The sequence below is a fragment of the Hypoxylon trugodes genome (assembly GCF_022578975.1).
Source record: "Hypoxylon trugodes strain CBS 135444 unplaced genomic scaffold F4822scaffold_1, whole genome shotgun sequence".
Lineage (NCBI taxonomy): Eukaryota > Fungi > Ascomycota > Sordariomycetes > Xylariales > Hypoxylaceae > Hypoxylon > Hypoxylon trugodes.
Window position 1 is genome coordinate 1,959,341 of NW_026250016.1, and position 17,563 is coordinate 1,976,903.

The 17,563-nt window shown below is 46.9% G+C and overlaps 5 protein-coding genes across 5 annotated transcripts; 4 read left to right on the forward strand and 1 right to left on the reverse strand.

Moving 5' to 3' along the window:
- The first annotated feature begins 1,951 nt into the window (after window positions 1-1,951).
- Window positions 1,952-3,199, forward strand: F4822DRAFT_20320 (EF-hand). Its single transcript, XM_051453757.1, has 2 exons — window positions 1,952-2,421; window positions 2,483-3,199. Exons 1-2 carry the CDS (start codon window positions 1,989-1,991, stop codon window positions 2,896-2,898), a joined length of 849 nt encoding a protein of 282 aa, XP_051319439.1. The 5' UTR covers window positions 1,952-1,988; the 3' UTR covers window positions 2,899-3,199.
- Window positions 3,200-5,479: 2,280 nt separating this feature from the next.
- F4822DRAFT_20375 (uncharacterized protein) lies at window positions 5,480-8,033 on the forward strand. The gene is made up of 2 exons (XM_051453763.1): window positions 5,480-7,705; window positions 7,759-8,033. Exons 1-2 carry the CDS (start codon window positions 5,799-5,801, stop codon window positions 7,976-7,978), a joined length of 2,127 nt encoding a protein of 708 aa, XP_051319440.1. The 5' UTR covers window positions 5,480-5,798; the 3' UTR covers window positions 7,979-8,033.
- A 765-nt stretch (window positions 8,034-8,798) lies between these two features.
- Window positions 8,799-11,434, forward strand: F4822DRAFT_385407 (uncharacterized protein). Its single transcript, XM_051456634.1, has one exon. The coding sequence runs from the start codon at window positions 9,275-9,277 to the stop codon at window positions 11,162-11,164; it is 1,890 nt and encodes a 629-aa protein (XP_051319441.1). The 5' UTR covers window positions 8,799-9,274; the 3' UTR covers window positions 11,165-11,434.
- Window positions 11,435-11,622: 188 nt separating this feature from the next.
- Window positions 11,623-13,334, reverse strand: F4822DRAFT_424131 (MBOAT, membrane-bound O-acyltransferase family-domain-containing protein; the record flags this gene model as incomplete). Its single annotated transcript, XM_051460091.1, has 4 exons — window positions 11,623-11,852; window positions 11,913-12,924; window positions 12,980-13,020; window positions 13,076-13,334. The coding sequence occupies 4 exons, from the start codon at window positions 13,332-13,334 to the stop codon at window positions 11,623-11,625; spliced, it is 1,542 nt and encodes a 513-aa protein (XP_051319442.1).
- A 1,563-nt stretch (window positions 13,335-14,897) lies between these two features.
- Window positions 14,898-16,962, forward strand: F4822DRAFT_435728 (WD40 repeat-like protein; the record flags this gene model as incomplete). The annotated part of the gene is made up of 3 exons (XM_051462232.1): window positions 14,898-14,976; window positions 15,152-15,267; window positions 15,316-16,962. The coding sequence occupies 3 exons, from the start codon at window positions 14,898-14,900 to the stop codon at window positions 16,960-16,962; spliced, it is 1,842 nt and encodes a 613-aa protein (XP_051319443.1).
- Between the last annotated feature and the right edge of the window lie 601 nt (window positions 16,963-17,563).

Genomic DNA, 17,563 nt, shown 5'->3' on the forward strand with positions numbered 1-17,563 from the left:
CTCTTCGGTATTGTTTGAACTCAAAAGGTGGTACTTTTTCACCCTGACTAAGGGGGTTCTACTGGGGGAAACGAGTGGGAAAAAAAAGGTACGAGACGAGAGCGAAAAGAGGTTTCGTATCAAATCAGACCCTTGACTTTGAGATTTAGGACCCCTGCTATTGTCTCGTAGCCAATCATTAGCTCGGTAGATGTCCAGGGATACACTAGCGCCGTTAGTGTGCCTTCCCTTTTTGTAGTGCCTTCTTTTCCGGGCTCCTCTTCGGCGCTCAAATAGTAAGGTACAATTTACATGTACAATGATTTTGTGGCGTTTCCCATCCCGCCAGGGCTCCACCTTTTACAACTAATTTTACAATCGCAACCTCCAATTCGAATTCATCATGGTTCAATTACGTACCTTCTTCTGCAACATGCACACTACTTACTTAGGTACAAAGGGGGGAGACGGGGAGAACGGATTTGTTTTACCCGGTACTGAACTGCGACAACTGTAGGAAAGGCATGGTTCGTTCAATTTGTGATAGATCATTCTGTTCGCCGTTATAGTTTAAGCCACAGATAGTCATAAAAATCAAGGATTATCCGTGTATCTCGACCAAATACCTGACTCTCTTCTTTCACTTGGTAAGGGAATATCATCATTATCAAGTATTTTGTCGTTCAATGAGGCGATTGGGCTATTGCTATGAGTCTCACATCCACTTAGGTACGCTATGGTATTGCAACCCTAAATTACGCTATCACTATGGTCTTTTCGTTAAGTCAAAGCGACAGACATGCTACTTGGATGTTCGTTAGTAAAAATGATTTCAATTTAAAACAACACCACAGACCTTTATTCGAGTCTGTCTAGGCAATTACCCTAGTTGGGTTTATAAAGATGCATGTCTAGCTAAGTCAAGTCCATTTGAAAACCTCATACCTTGAGATTTCAATTGAATTTTTAATCTGAACAGGCAATGGATGCGAGCGCCACATGACATCAAAGATACTACTTTCTCCATCGCCTAACGAAAGCTTTTCCTGGAAATACCCCATACAATTTTGTATTTCTTAGTTGGATGTCGATTGGATTGCTGTTCTTACCTAAGGTAGTGCTCGTATGTGTTGAACATTCCATGATCTGTTCTACTTTGGAAAGCTCTCAATTTTCCCGATTTAACAAAAAAAAGAGAAATTGTTAGATTTTGGAAGCTGTTGCATTTTTGGCTAATGGATGTAATTGATGTTATCACAGGCCGCTTGCCAATATAATATTGTCGTTGTAGGTTTGTTAAGAAGACGCGAGTAAAGAACAGAGTATGTCGATACCACTTATACCGTATTTAAAGAACAAAGGCTACCTACTGCTCTGTACTGCCAGAGAATGCCAGGACAAAGTCTGCAACTTGGAGATCAGTAAGTTCATAAATGGCTAGGCACATCGTTATAGAACCTACCCCATTTACAACATATGTAATATAAATATTTTTTCAGACAGATATTAAGTAGAGATACTGTTTGTCTTTTGCGAGGAGCACGTGAGAGTCGCTGGCGATTGAAAGTTAAGTGACGTTATATACCAAATTGGGAAGGTGGGTTGTATGGTTGCTCCGCAACGGCCTATGCACCAATACAACGGTACATCATCAGAAATTCAAGAAATAGCATCCCACCTAACGAAGTTGAACCTAATGCGATGCTACTAAAATAGGATAAGCAATTTTTACTCTTTTACTCTTTCATGATAACCTCAGTCACAACCATCATAAAATCTTATTTCTAGAGGGAATTCATCGCGCCAATTCCTACGACCATTGCCTTTCTAAATTAGCACTTCCTACATTGTTTACTCTGGTACTTATCCGAACCCTGTGACACGGCCCTGGAATTTAGTCGCGACCATGGTGAGTAATCAAATCCACTTTCCGATGGACCTCCCTGCATCGATCGGCTCCTGTGGATAGATGATCTGTTGAAACATATTCTTACCGTCTGAACCAGGCCATGCCAGCTGGATATAAACCATCACCTTTGGGTTACGGTTCTCCTCGAAGCTCTCCTTTCCGACGACCTGAATCGCCTGCTTCACCGACAGCACCTCGACATACAACACCGACGCCGTCACCGACGAAAGTCAGCGCTCTTCATACTCCTTCAAGATTCGCCCCTACGACAGAATCACCTACGAGTAGTGTGGAGAGCCAGACACCTCGTCGATACGACCAGACCACCAACATGCCATTCACCCAACCGCTTGGTTCTCCCGTGCACATGTCACGGTCGCAACCGCCGTTACAATCCGCAGCTCAGGGGAATGCACTTTCACAACTACAGCCGGCACAGGTTAGGGTGCTCAGAGATGGATTCCAGATCTTGGATAGAGACAGTGATGGAGTCGTAAATAGGGAAGACGTTGCAGATATGCTCAACCAACTCGGTGTGTTGTCCTAACTCTACCTAGCCTCACGAGTATCAATACTAATATGAACGAACCTTAGGATTACCATCTAGTCCATCCGATGTATCACAGTTCTTCCCGCCGGCGGGACCACAAACGACGACTCTTGCGGTGTTCCTAAATTCGATAGCTACGACATTGGCCGCGATGTCGCCGAGCGCAGAACTCTTATCGGCATTCTCTGCTTTCGATGATGACGATAGTGGACAAGTAGACCTTAACGAGTTGCGTGATGCATTGCTTCATACTGCACCAGAACCAGACGAGAGGGCATTGACGTCGATGGAGGTAGAGAAGATCATGAGTGGATTCAGCGGAAGGAGAGCATTCAGCAAGAGTATGGCCGGGGGGTTGGGGAAACGCGGTGAGGTCTTCAAGTATCAGGAGTTCGTGAATTCTATCGTGGGCGGAAATAATTCGTCGGAACCCAGTTCTCATGAAACCTCGGAAGAATGAGGTCCTCGAAATGATGATTCTCTGCGCACTCTATACGTGGGGAATAATATGGCTGGGCTGAGTATTGAGGTGTTAAGAGGTCTCAAACGAATGCTTCCCCATACCGAGTTATGGATGGGTACATACGTTATCGTTGTCTGGATGCATTAAATACGATATTCTCGTGTTGTAGAGTAGATGGCCCTTAAACAACCCGAATGGGATTGCTTCCCTAATATATAGCCTTTATCATGCTACGTATCTCGGAATAGAGACCGAGGTATAAGATAACCTAATTTCTTACCGTCATTTGGGAATGACCGAGGAGCGATTGTCATATAATGGGATTGTCCAGTGGGTATTGTATACTTGGGTACGTCTCTGCCTAAGTATACCTAGGTATTTGTAGTATCCATTCATTAGGGCCTGATGATGCGACAATTGCTATAGAAATATAGGAACCAACATGTTTAGACCCTCTTTCATGTGGTTTGCCGTAATACAACAGCATAAACGTGACCAACCTCCGGACCAACGTTGTGACGATGATTTCTGTTTTGATTGGGTTCCTCCTATTAGAGTAAACCGTTTACTTCCCGAGACCATGCGAACAACTCAAACTCACCCACCGACAATCTCGATTTTTTGACAACACAATTGAACAACGTGACAAGTCACGTAGCTGGCAAACCCGGTTGCGTGCCATGTGCTTGATAACCATAAATCTGATAATTATTAGCGTCAAAGAGCTGGAGTTGAAACAAATCCACCTTATCAGTGTGGGAACAATATGGATTAAGAACTTCGGTTACAGTCACAAATTGGCAGCTTGGCAAATCAAGTCGTTAGGACTTCCCCTCGGCTCCCTCGCGCACAGCATCTTCCCGCTGGTCCAAGCGTCTGGATACCTTGGACCCTTACATCAGATTTGTCGCTGCCCCATAGAACCTTCGAGAATCGGTCCAAGGAAAAGGGGGGCCATTGGCTGGAGAGAAGCGGGCAGGCGGGCTGGTGTTTGAATTTCAGGGTCCCTTTGCCGCTTCTCGGAACGATCCTTGCGACCCCTGTCCATCTTCTCATCTCGGCTTGCTAGGGTCAATGGCTCCGCGTACCGCCTGAACGAGCCACTAATGATGATATCAATTTGTTGTTTGATGAGACTTAGATGAGAAGAGGGAGGGAACCAGAGGGTAAGAGAGACGAAACCAGATACCGGGATAGGGAGGTTGAGATAGTTACGGGAAGATGGCATAGCATAGAATGTCAATCTGTTGCTGGAGTGAACGTTGCAAAGACAACACTACGTCAGCCTCTCTAATTCTGAAGGTGATAATGGGATTGGCCTGTTAGAATGCTACGTGAACAAGCGTCACGGGGAATATTACAACCACTCAGAGCATTACCCCTAAGTGGTAGACGCTGAAGATTTGTAAACAAAGCCATGTCTCCAACTTTGGCTATTGGTTGACCGCACACGCAGGCGATGAGTATCAAACAATATGAATGGATATTAAGAGTAGATTATAGGATGGTGGGTGATAGTGTTGTAATGTAGCAATGTAGCAGCCCTGAAGGTTATATGCGTTAGCGGGCGGTAGATAGCGGTTAGTGGGGAGGCTGGACGGATGATTACACTTCTAGTACATAATGTATCTTGCTTTAGGTACCTACGTATGTGCGTAACCTGCGACTTGCATACGTAGGTACCTAAACCTAATGTCCCTACCGTCCCTGCTCGCCTGCCTGCTAAGAATTTAGGTGCCCATTAGTGGGAGTGCTTAGTCGAGTTAAAAGTGAAAGAAAGGTACCTATGATGTACCAATAACTTCTGGTCAATGCAGTGACCCGCTACGTGACCAAGTACTCGGGACTTGTGTTTTCCTGGGGTGGGCTTTGGGGGGCTTTCTCCAAAATTATTTCACAAAATTTCCAAATCCCAGCCTGACGATTTTTTATTATCATTCCCTCAGCCAATTCAGCCATTCAGCACATCACTATCTGCTTTTGTGCATTGTTGGCTGTGTACAGTGCCCGCCTGTGCTGTGCTTGGCTTTGTGCATGCGAACTTTCTCTTCAAGCTGATAAATCGCATCTCCTTGTTGTCAGCTTTCACAATTCTTCAAACTAAAAACATTTACTTGCTTCGCCGTCTCTCACCAAACCCTCATCCTTTTTTCCCTTCCCTTCCCACCTTAGCTGTGCTTTATCGCAACGGCGTCTTTTAGTACCACCTTGAAAGATACCCGGGGTTGTTTTATTTGCCTACCTCTCTACAAGGTACTTACCTAGCTATTTATTGCCAGCGCCGCCGTTTTCCAAAGTCTGACCGTAAAGCATCAGCGAAAAGAAAAAAAAGGGGAAATCGACAGAACCCTTTGTCAATACATATAACTAAGTAGCTTGCGAACCGACCAAAGCTGTTGGAATTTTTGAAGGGAAGGCTGGCGCGGTCGTTCATTGTATAAGTCGGGATCGCAGTTGTAAGTTGATTTTGTCCCTCTTTGCCTGGTCTTGCCTACCTACCAGCTTAGGCAGCATTACCCATTACCTATACGCCAATTGTCGTCCCCTGGTCGGATAACGAACGAAGGCTACCGATTAAAAAAAAATCTATTTGCTTCTTTTGCAGATTTTAACCCCAATGAAATCTTACATGGTGTAAATTTTTGCGCAACAATCAGCATTTAACTTATATATATTATATACTTTTGACGGTTTTCGTCTTCGTGGAACTCAACTAATTTTTTTTTTTTTTCGCACTAGGGCCGACCGGGATCCAGCATCAAAGCAGAAGGCTGTAGAAGGAATTTGAGGCGGAAGGGTCTTAATCCTATTAATTGCCTTGTCTTAGGTAATAGTAGAGGTGTGGAAACTTCGACTACGTACCACACTTTGATTAAGCCCCGAATCTTCTATTCCAAATGAAGGGCTTATTCAACTCCAAAAAATCCCCCAAGAAGCAGACGCCTGGGGATAATAGTAGTAGCAGCGAATCTGCTCATAGCCCTCATCCCCAAGAAAAACTGCAACCTCAAGTCCCTCGTTCCGAACCGACTTCGCCTGTTAAACCGAATTCCAGTTCCTCCCGATCTTCTCCCACCAAGAAATCCTCAACCCGCCCCGCATCTCCTGCTCAGCGGGAGCAGCCTAAATCGCGAAGCTCTCGCTCCTACGCGAGACACTCTTCTTCCGACCAGGGCTCTTCGTCCCGCCGCAATAAGATTGATCCTAATACACATCCTCTCAATTTGCACCCGGACGAAATTAAACGCTTATCTGCTCAGTATAACATGAGCAATAGAAACTCCCTCGACAAGATGGATGTCGATAAAGAAACTCCGGCGGTACCCCCCTCTTCGCCACCCCCTGCGCAGACGCAAGCCTCCTTCACCGTACCGGTCAATTCACCCCCAACAAATGGAGTGAAGAATGGTGCCACAGAAGAGACAGAGGGACCGGCCCCTCCGCCACACCGATCCAACCCCTCCAGCCCAGTGCCTACTGATGCTGAAGCAGCTGAGGCTAATAAGGCTAGCGGAAATAAGTTCTTTAAACAAAAGGATTATGCTCGAGCAATTGCTGAATACACAAGCGGTACGTTGTTACAACCTAAACATTCGAAGTTCCCCTTTCACTTAAATAGAAATTTGCTCACATTATTACTAGCTATCCAACTTATGCCCAATGAACCAACATACCTCAGTAACCGTGCTGCAGCTTTCATGTCCGATGGCCAATACGAATCAGCCTTAGAAGATTGCACGCGAGCTGTCGACTTAGACCCCCAAAATGCCAAGTATTTGCTCCGTTTGGCACGAATTTACACCAGTCTGGGACGTGCCGATGAAGCAATGACAACTTTTGGGCGAATTCAACCACCTGCCTCTGCCAAGGATCAGGCTGCCGCTAAGGAAATGCAGCAACATGTCAGAGCAGCCCAGGACGCTCTTGACCGTGGCACAAGTGGCTCCATGGTTTTGCATGCTTTGGACCAGGCTGAGAAGTTACTTGGACCCGGTGCGGTTAGGCCTAGAAAATGGCAACTGATGCGTGGAAATGCTTACCTGAAAATGGGAGGTGTTAATTCCCTAGGAGAGGCGCAGAACGTGGCTATGGCCCTTCTAAGACAAAATAGTCAGGATCCAGAAGCGCTGGTATTACGTGGTCGTTCCCTGTATGCCCAAGGGGAGAACGATAAGGCTATTCAACATTTCCGAAAGGCATTGAGTTGCGATCCCGACTTCAAGGACGCTGTAAAATGGCTTAGAACTGTACAAAAGCTAGACCGAATGAAGGAGGAAGGCAATGCTGATTACAAGGCTGGCAGATGGCAAGCCGCCTTCGACAAATATTCATCCGCCCTAGAAGTGGATCCTTCCAACAGAGGCACAAACTCAAAGCTTTACCAGAACCGAGCTTTGTGTCGTCTGAAGCTTAAGCAATTCTCCGAGGCCATCGCTGATTGCGACCGAGCTATTAGTCTGGATTCTACCTATGTAAAGGCTAGAAAGACAAAGGCGAATGCGCTGGGTCAGGCCGAGAGATGGGAAGATGCTGTTCGTGAATGGAAGTCCATCCAGGAACTAGACCCCGAAGATCGGACTATTCCTAAAGAGATCCGTAAAGCCGAATTGGAACTTAAGAAGAGCCAGCGAAAAGATTATTACAAGATCCTCAACGTTGGCAAGGATGCCGATGAAAATGCCATCAAGAAGGCTTACCGCAAGCTGGCTATTATTCACCACCCGGACAAGAACCCTAATGACGAAGAAGCCGCTGAACGATTCAAGGATATTGGTGAAGCCTATGAAACCTTGAGCGATCCTCAGTACGTATTTACATAATACTGCGTCCGATTGTATGATAGCTAATCAGTCACAGGAAACGCGCCCGATACGATAGTGGTGAGGATTTGATGGACCCATCCGATATGTTCGGCGGTGGTATGGGTGGTGGAATGGGCGGCGGCATCGACCCAGAGATTCTGTTCAGCATGATGAATGGCGGTGCATCTTTTGGTGGAGCCCAGGGTTTTGGTGGTGGCGGCTATGGTGGTCGCACACGCGCACAGGGATTTCCAAGTGGATTCCACTTTGGTTGACAATCCGAGTCCGACGAGGAAGTTTTCCATGGCGAGTCTGATTGCAACCAAGATGCTGGCTCTGAGGATAGACGGGCACCGTGGGAACAGTTTGAGCGTGGGACTTCTCATTATGCAACAATAGATGAGAAGATTGCACAATTCCGTTGGTCATTGATGGCGATGGCTGGGGCATTTGTGTTTCTCCCGATTGAGCTGGCCACGACGTTGCTTGTCTTGTATATCTGTGGAGTGTTGGCGAAGTCATCGGGTATCACGCGAGGGATCCTGTAAAGACTACGAATTTGGGGTATAGACGCTTCATCATCGCCGGCGTTAAGGATCATTGGAAGCCCATTTGTGTTGGTGGTCTGTTCTGCCTTTTGAGAATGGGCAATTAAGGACGACTGCATAGGAGCGAGCAAGGGTTATGCTCGTCTAAAAACTAATGGTAGACATTTCTTCAATGACAGGCATGAACTTCTGTTCACTATTATTTAAGGCCACACATTCGTTGTATTCCCTCCTCCCTTGTGTGTACATATATCCAAGACCAATGCCAACGTTTGACGATTCATGCATGCACCTATAGCGACTAAATACATGTAGTGCCACAACATAGGGGTATTTACCAAGTGTAAGTTAGTGCGTCAAAACTATTTGATAACTTCCAATATTTCAAGTTCCACTGCTGTGGTAAATGAGAAGATTTATTATAATTGGACTTTGTTGAGGTTCCAGTTCCACGGTACCTAATAAATGTGACACGTGTGATATCATCGTAAGGTTGATCGTAGCCCATCCCTGCGGCCGGTACCCGAACCATATTTTCCAAGAAGCACCGGCTTCCGGGACTAAAATAAGGATGTTACCTCATTGAGACTGATACATATAACATTAAACTTAATCTGACATATAGATGCAGATGTACGTATCACCCGAGACCGGGAACCTTCCTACCCTTTCTAAGGTACTTACCCGATCTCAACCAACTCAAATCAACTCAACCTAAACCACAAGCTGGAAACGACCAGCAACCTCTTCTTCAATTCCTTAACATTTTCATAGAAAGATGTGACTTCATTCGTTTCTAGTATATTATAGGCTACTGTAGTATACCGATCCATATAACAATTCGAATTACTTTTGACAAAGTCCGGACTTTCCGAAGCCTGTCTACCTCCCTTCCGACGTCCTCGAGCGCGTAAACCCCAACCATCCGACCCCTCCATACAAATCGAACATACCTCCGAAAACGCCACCAACACACCTTCACCACAACTTGTCCGAAGCATTGCCAATATACATACGCACATCATGGCGCGATACCGTTTCCTCTCGCGTATCCTGCCCTTTAGTCGATCAGCGACGCCGTTGCAAGCTGCGACATACCTCCTCGGCATCGCGCTATTTAGCATCTCGTTCCTCGTATTCCTAAACTCGGCCGTATCGTTCGTCATCACCGATCTACTAGGCGTTAAGACTGGTGTCGGCAACATCGTCGGAACTCTCGGCTTCGTTGACGAGATCGTCGCATTGATAGCTTGTCCAGCATGGGGTTTAATCAGCGATCGATTGGGCGTGCGCTGGGTCGCGGTCTTGGGCTACGGTATTATTGCTATTAGCTTATTTGCCTTCGTTCAGGCTCGCGATGTATACCCCAGTTTGATTATTGCGCGGATCGCGTTCGCGCTTGGGGCTACGGCTGCTGCGACGATGGTTACTGCTATACTGCCCGTGCTTACGGATAATGACGAGGGAACTGGATATGATAGGGATGAGGCTGTGGAAGATGAAGATGCGAGGAGTGTGGGGAGTAGAGGCTCAAGCCGAAAGTCCAATGGTCACCATCAGAGGGATAGTGTGGCCATGAGTCTTGAGAGCGATGCTACGATTACACCGGAGCGGTTTACTGCGCATTTGTCGCGGGATCCAGGGGATAGGAGGTATAGTAGTACCAATTCGGATGATTCGTCCGATGCATATGGTAGCGTCGAGGGGAGCGGCCGCAGACCGGCTGCTTTAGCTGGATATGTAGGTCTATTCACAGGTTGTGGAGCTCTAGTCGCCTTGATCCTCTTCCTACCGCTTCCAGCGCAGTTCTCCAAGAAAGAAGGTGTTACGCCCGCGGAAGCTATTTCCGATAGTTTCTATGTTGTCGGCGCCGTCGCAGTCTTTGTGGCTATCTTCGTTTTCTTCGGTCTTCGCGGTCTTAAAGGAGAGGAAGGAAAGGGCTGGCGCATGCTCCTCGGCCTACGCAAACCGCAGCGCTCTTCTAATAACGGCTCCGCCGCTGAAGCTTCTTCATCGTCGCCTGCGACAACGGGAACGGCTCGCGGTCCGCTTCCATATCACCGCCTCCTACTTTCCTCGCTTCGTCTCGGAGCTACGGACCCGCACATCGCGCTAGGCTACCTAGGCGGATTCGTAGCGCGCGCGAGCACCGTCGCCATTTCGCTTTTTGTCCCATTATATGTCAATTCGTTCTTTATTCACAATGGCTTCTGCCGCGGTGACCCTAACGACCCATCGCCCGACCTCAAGAAAGAGTGCCGCGCGGCGTACGTTCTGGCCTCTATATTGACGGGCGCTGCGCAACTCGCTGCTCTTCTATGCGCGCCTTTGTTTGGGTACGCTAGTCGACGGAGCGGCGGTGTTGATATCCCGCTTGTTATCGCGGCGTTATTGGGTGTAGTCGGGTATAGCGTATTCCCGAAACTAGATAGCCCCGAGTATAAGAATGTCGATGGACGAGGCGGTAGTCCAGCTGTTTTCTTAGTCGCGGTACTCATTGGGGTTAGCCAGATCGGGGCTATTGTGTGCAGTCTCGGATCCCTAGGACGTGGGGTTTTGACTGCGGACACAAGGATTGTGTCCGTGGTTGATGAGGAAGAGAATGGAGTTGATGGCCACACAGGGGATGAGACGGATGCGCTACTTGGTCATGAAATCGAGAGAAAAGAAGAGCCGGCTACCCGTGTCCAGTTGAAGGGGTCAATCGCTGGCGTTTACTCGCTATGCGGTGGTGCGGCGATCTTGCTGCTTACCAAACTTGGTGGTTACCTATTCGACGTAGTAGCACCCGGCGCTCCGTTCTACATGATGGCTGGTTTCAACGGCGCGTTGCTAGTCGCTGCTTTGGCTATTGGACTCTTGAGTGAGAATCAGAGGCCTGGAACGAGTAGGAGTAGGGCTTCGAGTATGTAAGATTGAATCTGATTGGGGAAATAAAGGATAGGAGTATAGGGGATGGTGAAATTGAAATGGCATCGGGAAGGGCTAAGGTTCAAGGTTATGGTCAAGGTATGGGGTGGCTAACTACCTTTTTATCGTGTAATACTATTTATTGTATATAGTCTGCAACCAAATGAGATGAGATGATGAATCTAATACTAAGGGCAATCACCTCATAGTCCGTGTTCACGATGAGAATAGGAGGTTTCTATCAGATAAGCCAAGAGAGGAAGAATCTTTATTACGAGAGCGATCGAGTATCCGTTGGCCTCGAGACTGCTCATCTATATTCTATAAAATAACCACTCTATTCCCGGAAACCCCATTATCCAAAGGAATAGTCATGAACACGTTTTAAAACAGCAACGCCCTTTTTGCCCCCATTCACAATCTACATGGTTTGGTTCGTAATCCATCCACATCAGTACAGTCTAACCCATAACCGGCGGCTTATCCATCGCCATTCTCTTAGCAACGGAACCGTATTTGGCCTGCCAGGCGTAAAAGTAGATGAGCGCAGCAAAGGGCTGCCCGAGCACGGTAAATGAAACCCAGAAGATACAATTGCCGATTAGTCGGCCATTAGGGCCCTTCATCTTCTCGAATATTCGCGTGATCCAGATCAAGGGGATCTGGATGAGCATACCCATGAAAGCAACACCTAATATTGAATAAGTTAAATTGATCCAGGGGGTGATACGAAGGGGAGCAAGTGGCATACCTATGATATTCTTCGTTGGAATTCCGACAAGTAGCTCGTGCAGCACGGCCGAGACGAAGAACACAGCAATACTAGCAGATGTCATATTCCAGCCCCTACCTATCAAAGGCGAAAATATGTGTCGCTTCATAAATTGGTAGACGGGTTTATTCCACAATCGCCAATAATCACCAAGGCCTGCTGAATTCCACCAATCGTCATAAAATGCGCGGTCGCCAAATCTCATTATTTCGGCAAGTGCATTCAGTGCCGATTGAAATAGAGCGAAGAAACCCGCTAGCCAGATGATAAGTGAAATTGTAGACAGCTTCAGCAATCGCTCGACAATCGAAACCAGATCTAAATGATCTATTTTGTCTAGTGAATTCCATAGTACCGGCGCGGCGTATTGGGCGCTACAGAACCATATGAAAACACTTAGACAAACAACTTCGCCAAGTCTCTTAAGGACGAAGATCCATCTAATATTTTCCGACCGGGGATAAACAGGTTGGTATACCAGCGTCGGCGCCCACCAAAAATAAGTCAGATTACCCATCGTAATATTTAGGGGATAAGGACATTGCGCATAAATCTCGGGCAATATGGCCAACTCGCTCTTAACCGGGTGGAGATACGCATGTCGCAAGTCTCTGTTCGTGAGGGCGTATGATAGAACCTTCATATAAACGATAATGACGTGGAGTTCGGTTATAGTACCGATTAAGGGGTGGTGAATGTGGAAATAAACGACCCAACTGTGGATGGCTAGAGCCAAGCTCGCATTGCAAAGATGAGCGAATCGTATATTTCGCCAAGTTGATTCAAATTTGGCCTGCTGGTCTTCCGTTGGGCTCGAAGACCCTCCTTTAGTAATAGATTGAGCTCGTGAAATCCGAGCCTGCTTCGCAGCGTACCATTCGAACGAATATGCAATAAATAGATGGCAAGGGACTAGTATATAAAGGAGAAACCCAAGAAGGACATCTTGGCGGCGAAAGTCGTGACATGTTATACATATAAGGTTTCCGTACTGTCTGTAGTGTGAGTATGTCCGACCTGCTGATGGATTATGGCTCTTGACCAACCTTTTGCATGTTTTCTATGACCAATCGCAAGTTTCCCACAACTAGGAAGCGTCAGTGCACCCTAAAACCCACTACCACACAGCTGCGGAACCGTACCTAACACAATAACCATAAGATTCCGAAACCCCAAGAAACTGGGAGGAGCCGTTGCGTCATGGCTCAAGGTGGAAGGTCTCGACTGAGAGTGGACCGCAGTAACATGTTTATATTTCCTCAGCGCAAATGTCTTTTTCTCTCCACCTGTATTTCCGTTCGTGACTGTGACCGTAGCTTTAGGCTCGCTCGTACCATCGGTTCGTCGCAAGACTGACGTCCCCTCGGACGTCTCGATGCTCGTGGTAGTGGCCGAATCCATGACGAACTTCGTATAGTCGAACAATTACCTCGCCTAGCAATGCAATTGAATCGTTCGACACATTTGGGACTTCGCGAAGGCAAGACAGGAAGATAGTTCGGGATATACCGGAAGGCAATGACTACAGCACTGTCAGCAAGTGTCTCATGGAGGCGATTTCCTTTCACCGGTTTCGAGCTCGCGACGCCACTTTTGCACAAGCGCAATCCTTCAACCACCGAGGGAAGAGATAGCGAAGAGATAGCTAAGACATGGATTACGCTGAGGTTCGTGCTGCGGAGTCGGTTTAATCGGCGAGGAAGGGTGATGATGGTTATGATATATACCTACATAGGCAATTATGGGAATCCTATATAAGAAGAAATTGAGCTGTCACAATGTATACCCTAGATATCTAAGTGACGTAGTATCACCATCCTCTGTTTTTCATATATAAGTATTGTTATCTAATTAGTGTGATATGTTCGTGGTTATCGATTGAGGTCAATTGGAATGCAGACGCCGGTAGCAACGCAATCAGAAATAGTAGGATAGTAGTATGGGAAGAAGAAAGAGAAAGAGAGGTTTTATTCGAGGAATGGTTTAATAAAAAAAAAAAAAAGGTAAAGCACCCTTGGTCGTTCCCAAACTTAACCTTAAGCCTATTTTAGTATTTTAGTCTTCGCAGGTAAACTGCAACAATAGGTATCGCCATTATTGCATCAGAGACGACCCAGACCCTGTCGATCGAGAACGGTGGAGACAAGGGAGCTTCCTTCCCCTCCGTTGTATTGGAAGGAGATGCATCGACTTAGTGGGGCGAAAGAATGCGGGATACTTTGTTATCAGACTTTGATGATGCTTGTTTATCTTTTACATTTACGAATAACTCCGGAATTTTTGGTGGTGAGGCCGACCGGAGTTGGGATTGCACTATGCACCTCGCATCGTGATTGGATCTTGTCTTTGTACGGCATTCTCAAGCATGATACCTAGATAATGACTTGGTACAAATGTACATAAAATGAGAAAAATAGAAAAAAAAAAAAAAATAGATGGACCGAGAGCAAGCTAGTCACTGCATACGAGTAGCAACATTAAACCTCGATGTAACCTTAAATTAACATGTGAAGAAACGCTTGGCCATGAGAATTGTCGGCTCGCCTTTGAAGAACAAATAAATACCTAGGTAGGTATGGGTCTAGCCTGACTCCAGCTTTTAAAATTGAGAAGACCGAGGACGCTATCGTTGCAGATACCCCACCTAGATGTGGCTTGTTCATTTAATCACTAAGTGGGGATAAATGGCTTAACTATTAGCTTCAGCCGCAGCCTTCCATTGTGGCTAGAATAGTACATAGGTACAAATTTCATTGGGAAGCTCCCTGGTCAAAATTACTTGCAGCCATTCTTTAATTGATCGCGTCGCTATCTATCCTTTCTCATTCCAAGCTCACCCATCACCCAATCATCTACAAACTCAACCAACAATACAATATCTCTCTCCGAACAAATTTACGTATTTTATTTGATAATATTGTTCGCGACCTTGCATTTTCTACGCGAATGCTGTTATAGTCAATCATGGCTTACGATCCACGCGGGGATCATGGCGCGTCAGGTGGACATGAGTCTGGTGGCTTCGTGAGAGCTAGGGGTCGACGTGAGTCTATCTTAATTTATTCCTTTTGCGCAGCCCTGAGGTTGTCGGGGTGTTGGTGTTCCTTGTGTTGCGAACTCTTGCCAAAATCCTATGAGGAGTTCGACTAAACCTCCTATCGCTTAATAAATTTCTACCATGTCTCTCCTGTGGAATCTCATATGTTAACATTATTTAGGCCCTGTTACCGATTATGGCTCTACACTTGCGCATTGGATGCGCGATCGTCAACCGCGATTCAAGGGCGCATCTAGGGGCGAAGCTGAACGCCCTAGCGCCAGCTATATCGTTGATGTGAGTCTACCGATATGAGATTTCTGCAGTATACTGAACAAAACCCAGATGCTACCACCACTAGCAAGAGTCACTAATCCCGCGGACACAGTTCCTACAAAGCATCTTCATTCATCTTTGAACAAGATTAAGCATCCAGTTAACGTTGTGCGATGGACACCGGAAGGACGCCGACTACTAACCGCATCAAGCAGCGGTGAATTTACACTATGGAACGGTACTGGGTTTAACTTTGAAACCATTATGCAGGCTCACGATGTCGCGATCCGGGCCTTGGCTTATTCCCACAGCGACGATTGGTTGATATCGGCTGATCACGATGGTATCATCAAGTACTGGCAACCGAATTTTAACAATGTACAGGTCATACAAGGCCATACCGATCCCATCCGAGACCTTGCATTTAGCCCTAACGACTCCAAATTCGTAACGGCATCTGATGATTCCTCCCTCAAAATCTTCGATTTCGCTGGAGGTGTCGCTGAGTCAACTTTGCAAGGCCATGGCTGGGATGCTAAGAGTTGTGACTGGCATCCTACGAAGGGATTGATAGTTTCTGGATCAAAGGACCACTTAGTAAAACTTTGGGATCCTCGAACTCAGCGGTGTCTAACCACACTTCATGGACATAAAAATACTATCACTAAAACTTCGTTTGAGCGTGTTATGGGATGGTGTCTTGCGACCTCCGCGCGAGACCAGACAGCTAGGATATTCGATATTCGAATGATGCGAGATATATGTCTTCTGAGAGGACATGAAAAGGACATCTCGACTCTTGCCTGGCATCCAATTCACCCGAACCTTCTCAGTACTGGAGGTAGCGAAGGCTCTTTATTCCACTATATTCTAGATGAGCCAAACACCCCGGCCGGACAGGCCATCAGCACGGCTGTCTACGAAAGCCCCGACCCCTTAACAGCACCCGCTCAATCCATATATCCAACTCACAAAATCCCGTTCGCTCATGATTTTGCTATCTGGTCTCTTGATTGGCATCCTCTTGGTCATATTTTGGCGTCTGGTTCCAACGACCGTATCACAAGGTTTTGGTCCCGTGGTCGACCAGGTGAAACTGATATCTTCCAAGACAGGTATCATATTGGTGAGGCAGCTGCTGAAGCTCAAGGTACCTGGGATCGACGTGGCGGCCGTCGTCAACGTCAAGAAGAGGAAGAACAAGAACTTGAAGATGAAGCGGAAGGTTTGGTGGATCAGAAAATGCCACTCAGGCAACCAGCGTCTGCGTTTCCAGGTCTTCCAGGTCTTTCTCTACCGGTTAACGGCATTCCTCCACCACCGCCTCAAATTCCCGGAGTTGGTGCTGCCTCATTACCAATTGCAGCGCCGCCCCCTCTACCATTCCCACTCCCTGGTGCTGCTGGTGGACCACCTTTGCCTCTACCAGGTGGTTTGGATCCTAATAATCCAGCCGACTTTGCCAAGATAGCAGAGATGATGCAGAAAGCCGGATTACCCCCTCCGCCTCCTCCCAACATGCTTCCGCCAGGTTTAATTCCGCCTCCGAATTTTACGGTCCCTCCCGGATTTCCGCCACCACCTCCATTCGCGCAAGGAGGTGTCGAGATGCAAGCTGATGGTAGTAATGGTGGTAGGAGGAGGATACCCCTCCCTAGTCAAGAGGAAAGTTTACGAATGGAACAGAAGAAAGGGAATTATACTCGGGTGCGTTAGGAGCCTTGAGGCTTCACCCCGTTTCAACCGTATTGAAACCGGAATGCATCCTCTCTATCGAACGAAACAATCAGCCCGAAGAAGCCGGCAATTATGGTCCCAGATATTCGGATATTTCCAATCCAACTGCATCAGAAATAAGTCTAGGAAACGGAAACAAAGTGGTTCGCACAAGCAACGACTAATCCCCTAGTCCAATACCCTCGCCTGGTCGGGTTGTGTTGACGGCGGTACCTCCCAATTGTGGGAAGGTGAATCCCTGGTTTCGGTCTGTCCCAAACCCGTGGGTATTAAACAAAGTCAGCTGAAGAAATCCTGGGTTAATACCAGAGTCAGTTTTGCTTGAGTTGGGACCAGGACAGTGTATAACAAAATGGGTTTTGCTTGCATAGTTCAGAGGGCTGAGCATGTGCGATGAGCACAGATGATGCTCTTCAGCCATAAGGGTAGATACCCCGGGCGTTGAAGGTGTTGTTAAAGGAGAATTTGGTCATAGCTAGTGAATGAAGTACAACGAATTTTGCGCCACTATATGCCATCTATTAATCATGATCTAAATCGCTTCGAGTGGTAATCTTGCTAAAGACACTAGACATATCAC

What these genes read in the sequence shown, in the direction of transcription:
- F4822DRAFT_20375 (XM_051453763.1), top strand. Translation starts at nt 5,799, where the DNA reads ATGAAGGGCTTATTCAACTCCAAAAAATCCCCCAAGAAGCAGACGCCT. An exon ending in GAAACCTTGAGCGATCCTCA is followed by an intron (nt 7,706 to 7,758) that starts GTACGTATTTAC and finishes AATCAGTCACAG; the next exon opens with GAAACGCGCCCGATACGATA.
- F4822DRAFT_385407 (XM_051456634.1), top strand. Translation starts at nt 9,275, where the DNA reads ATGGCGCGATACCGTTTCCTCTCGCGTATCCTGCCCTTTAGTCGATCA.
- F4822DRAFT_20320 (XM_051453757.1), top strand. Translation starts at nt 1,989, where the DNA reads ATGCCAGCTGGATATAAACCATCACCTTTGGGTTACGGTTCTCCTCGA. An exon ending in AGATATGCTCAACCAACTCG is followed by an intron (nt 2,422 to 2,482) that starts GTGTGTTGTCCT and finishes AACGAACCTTAG; the next exon opens with GATTACCATCTAGTCCATCC.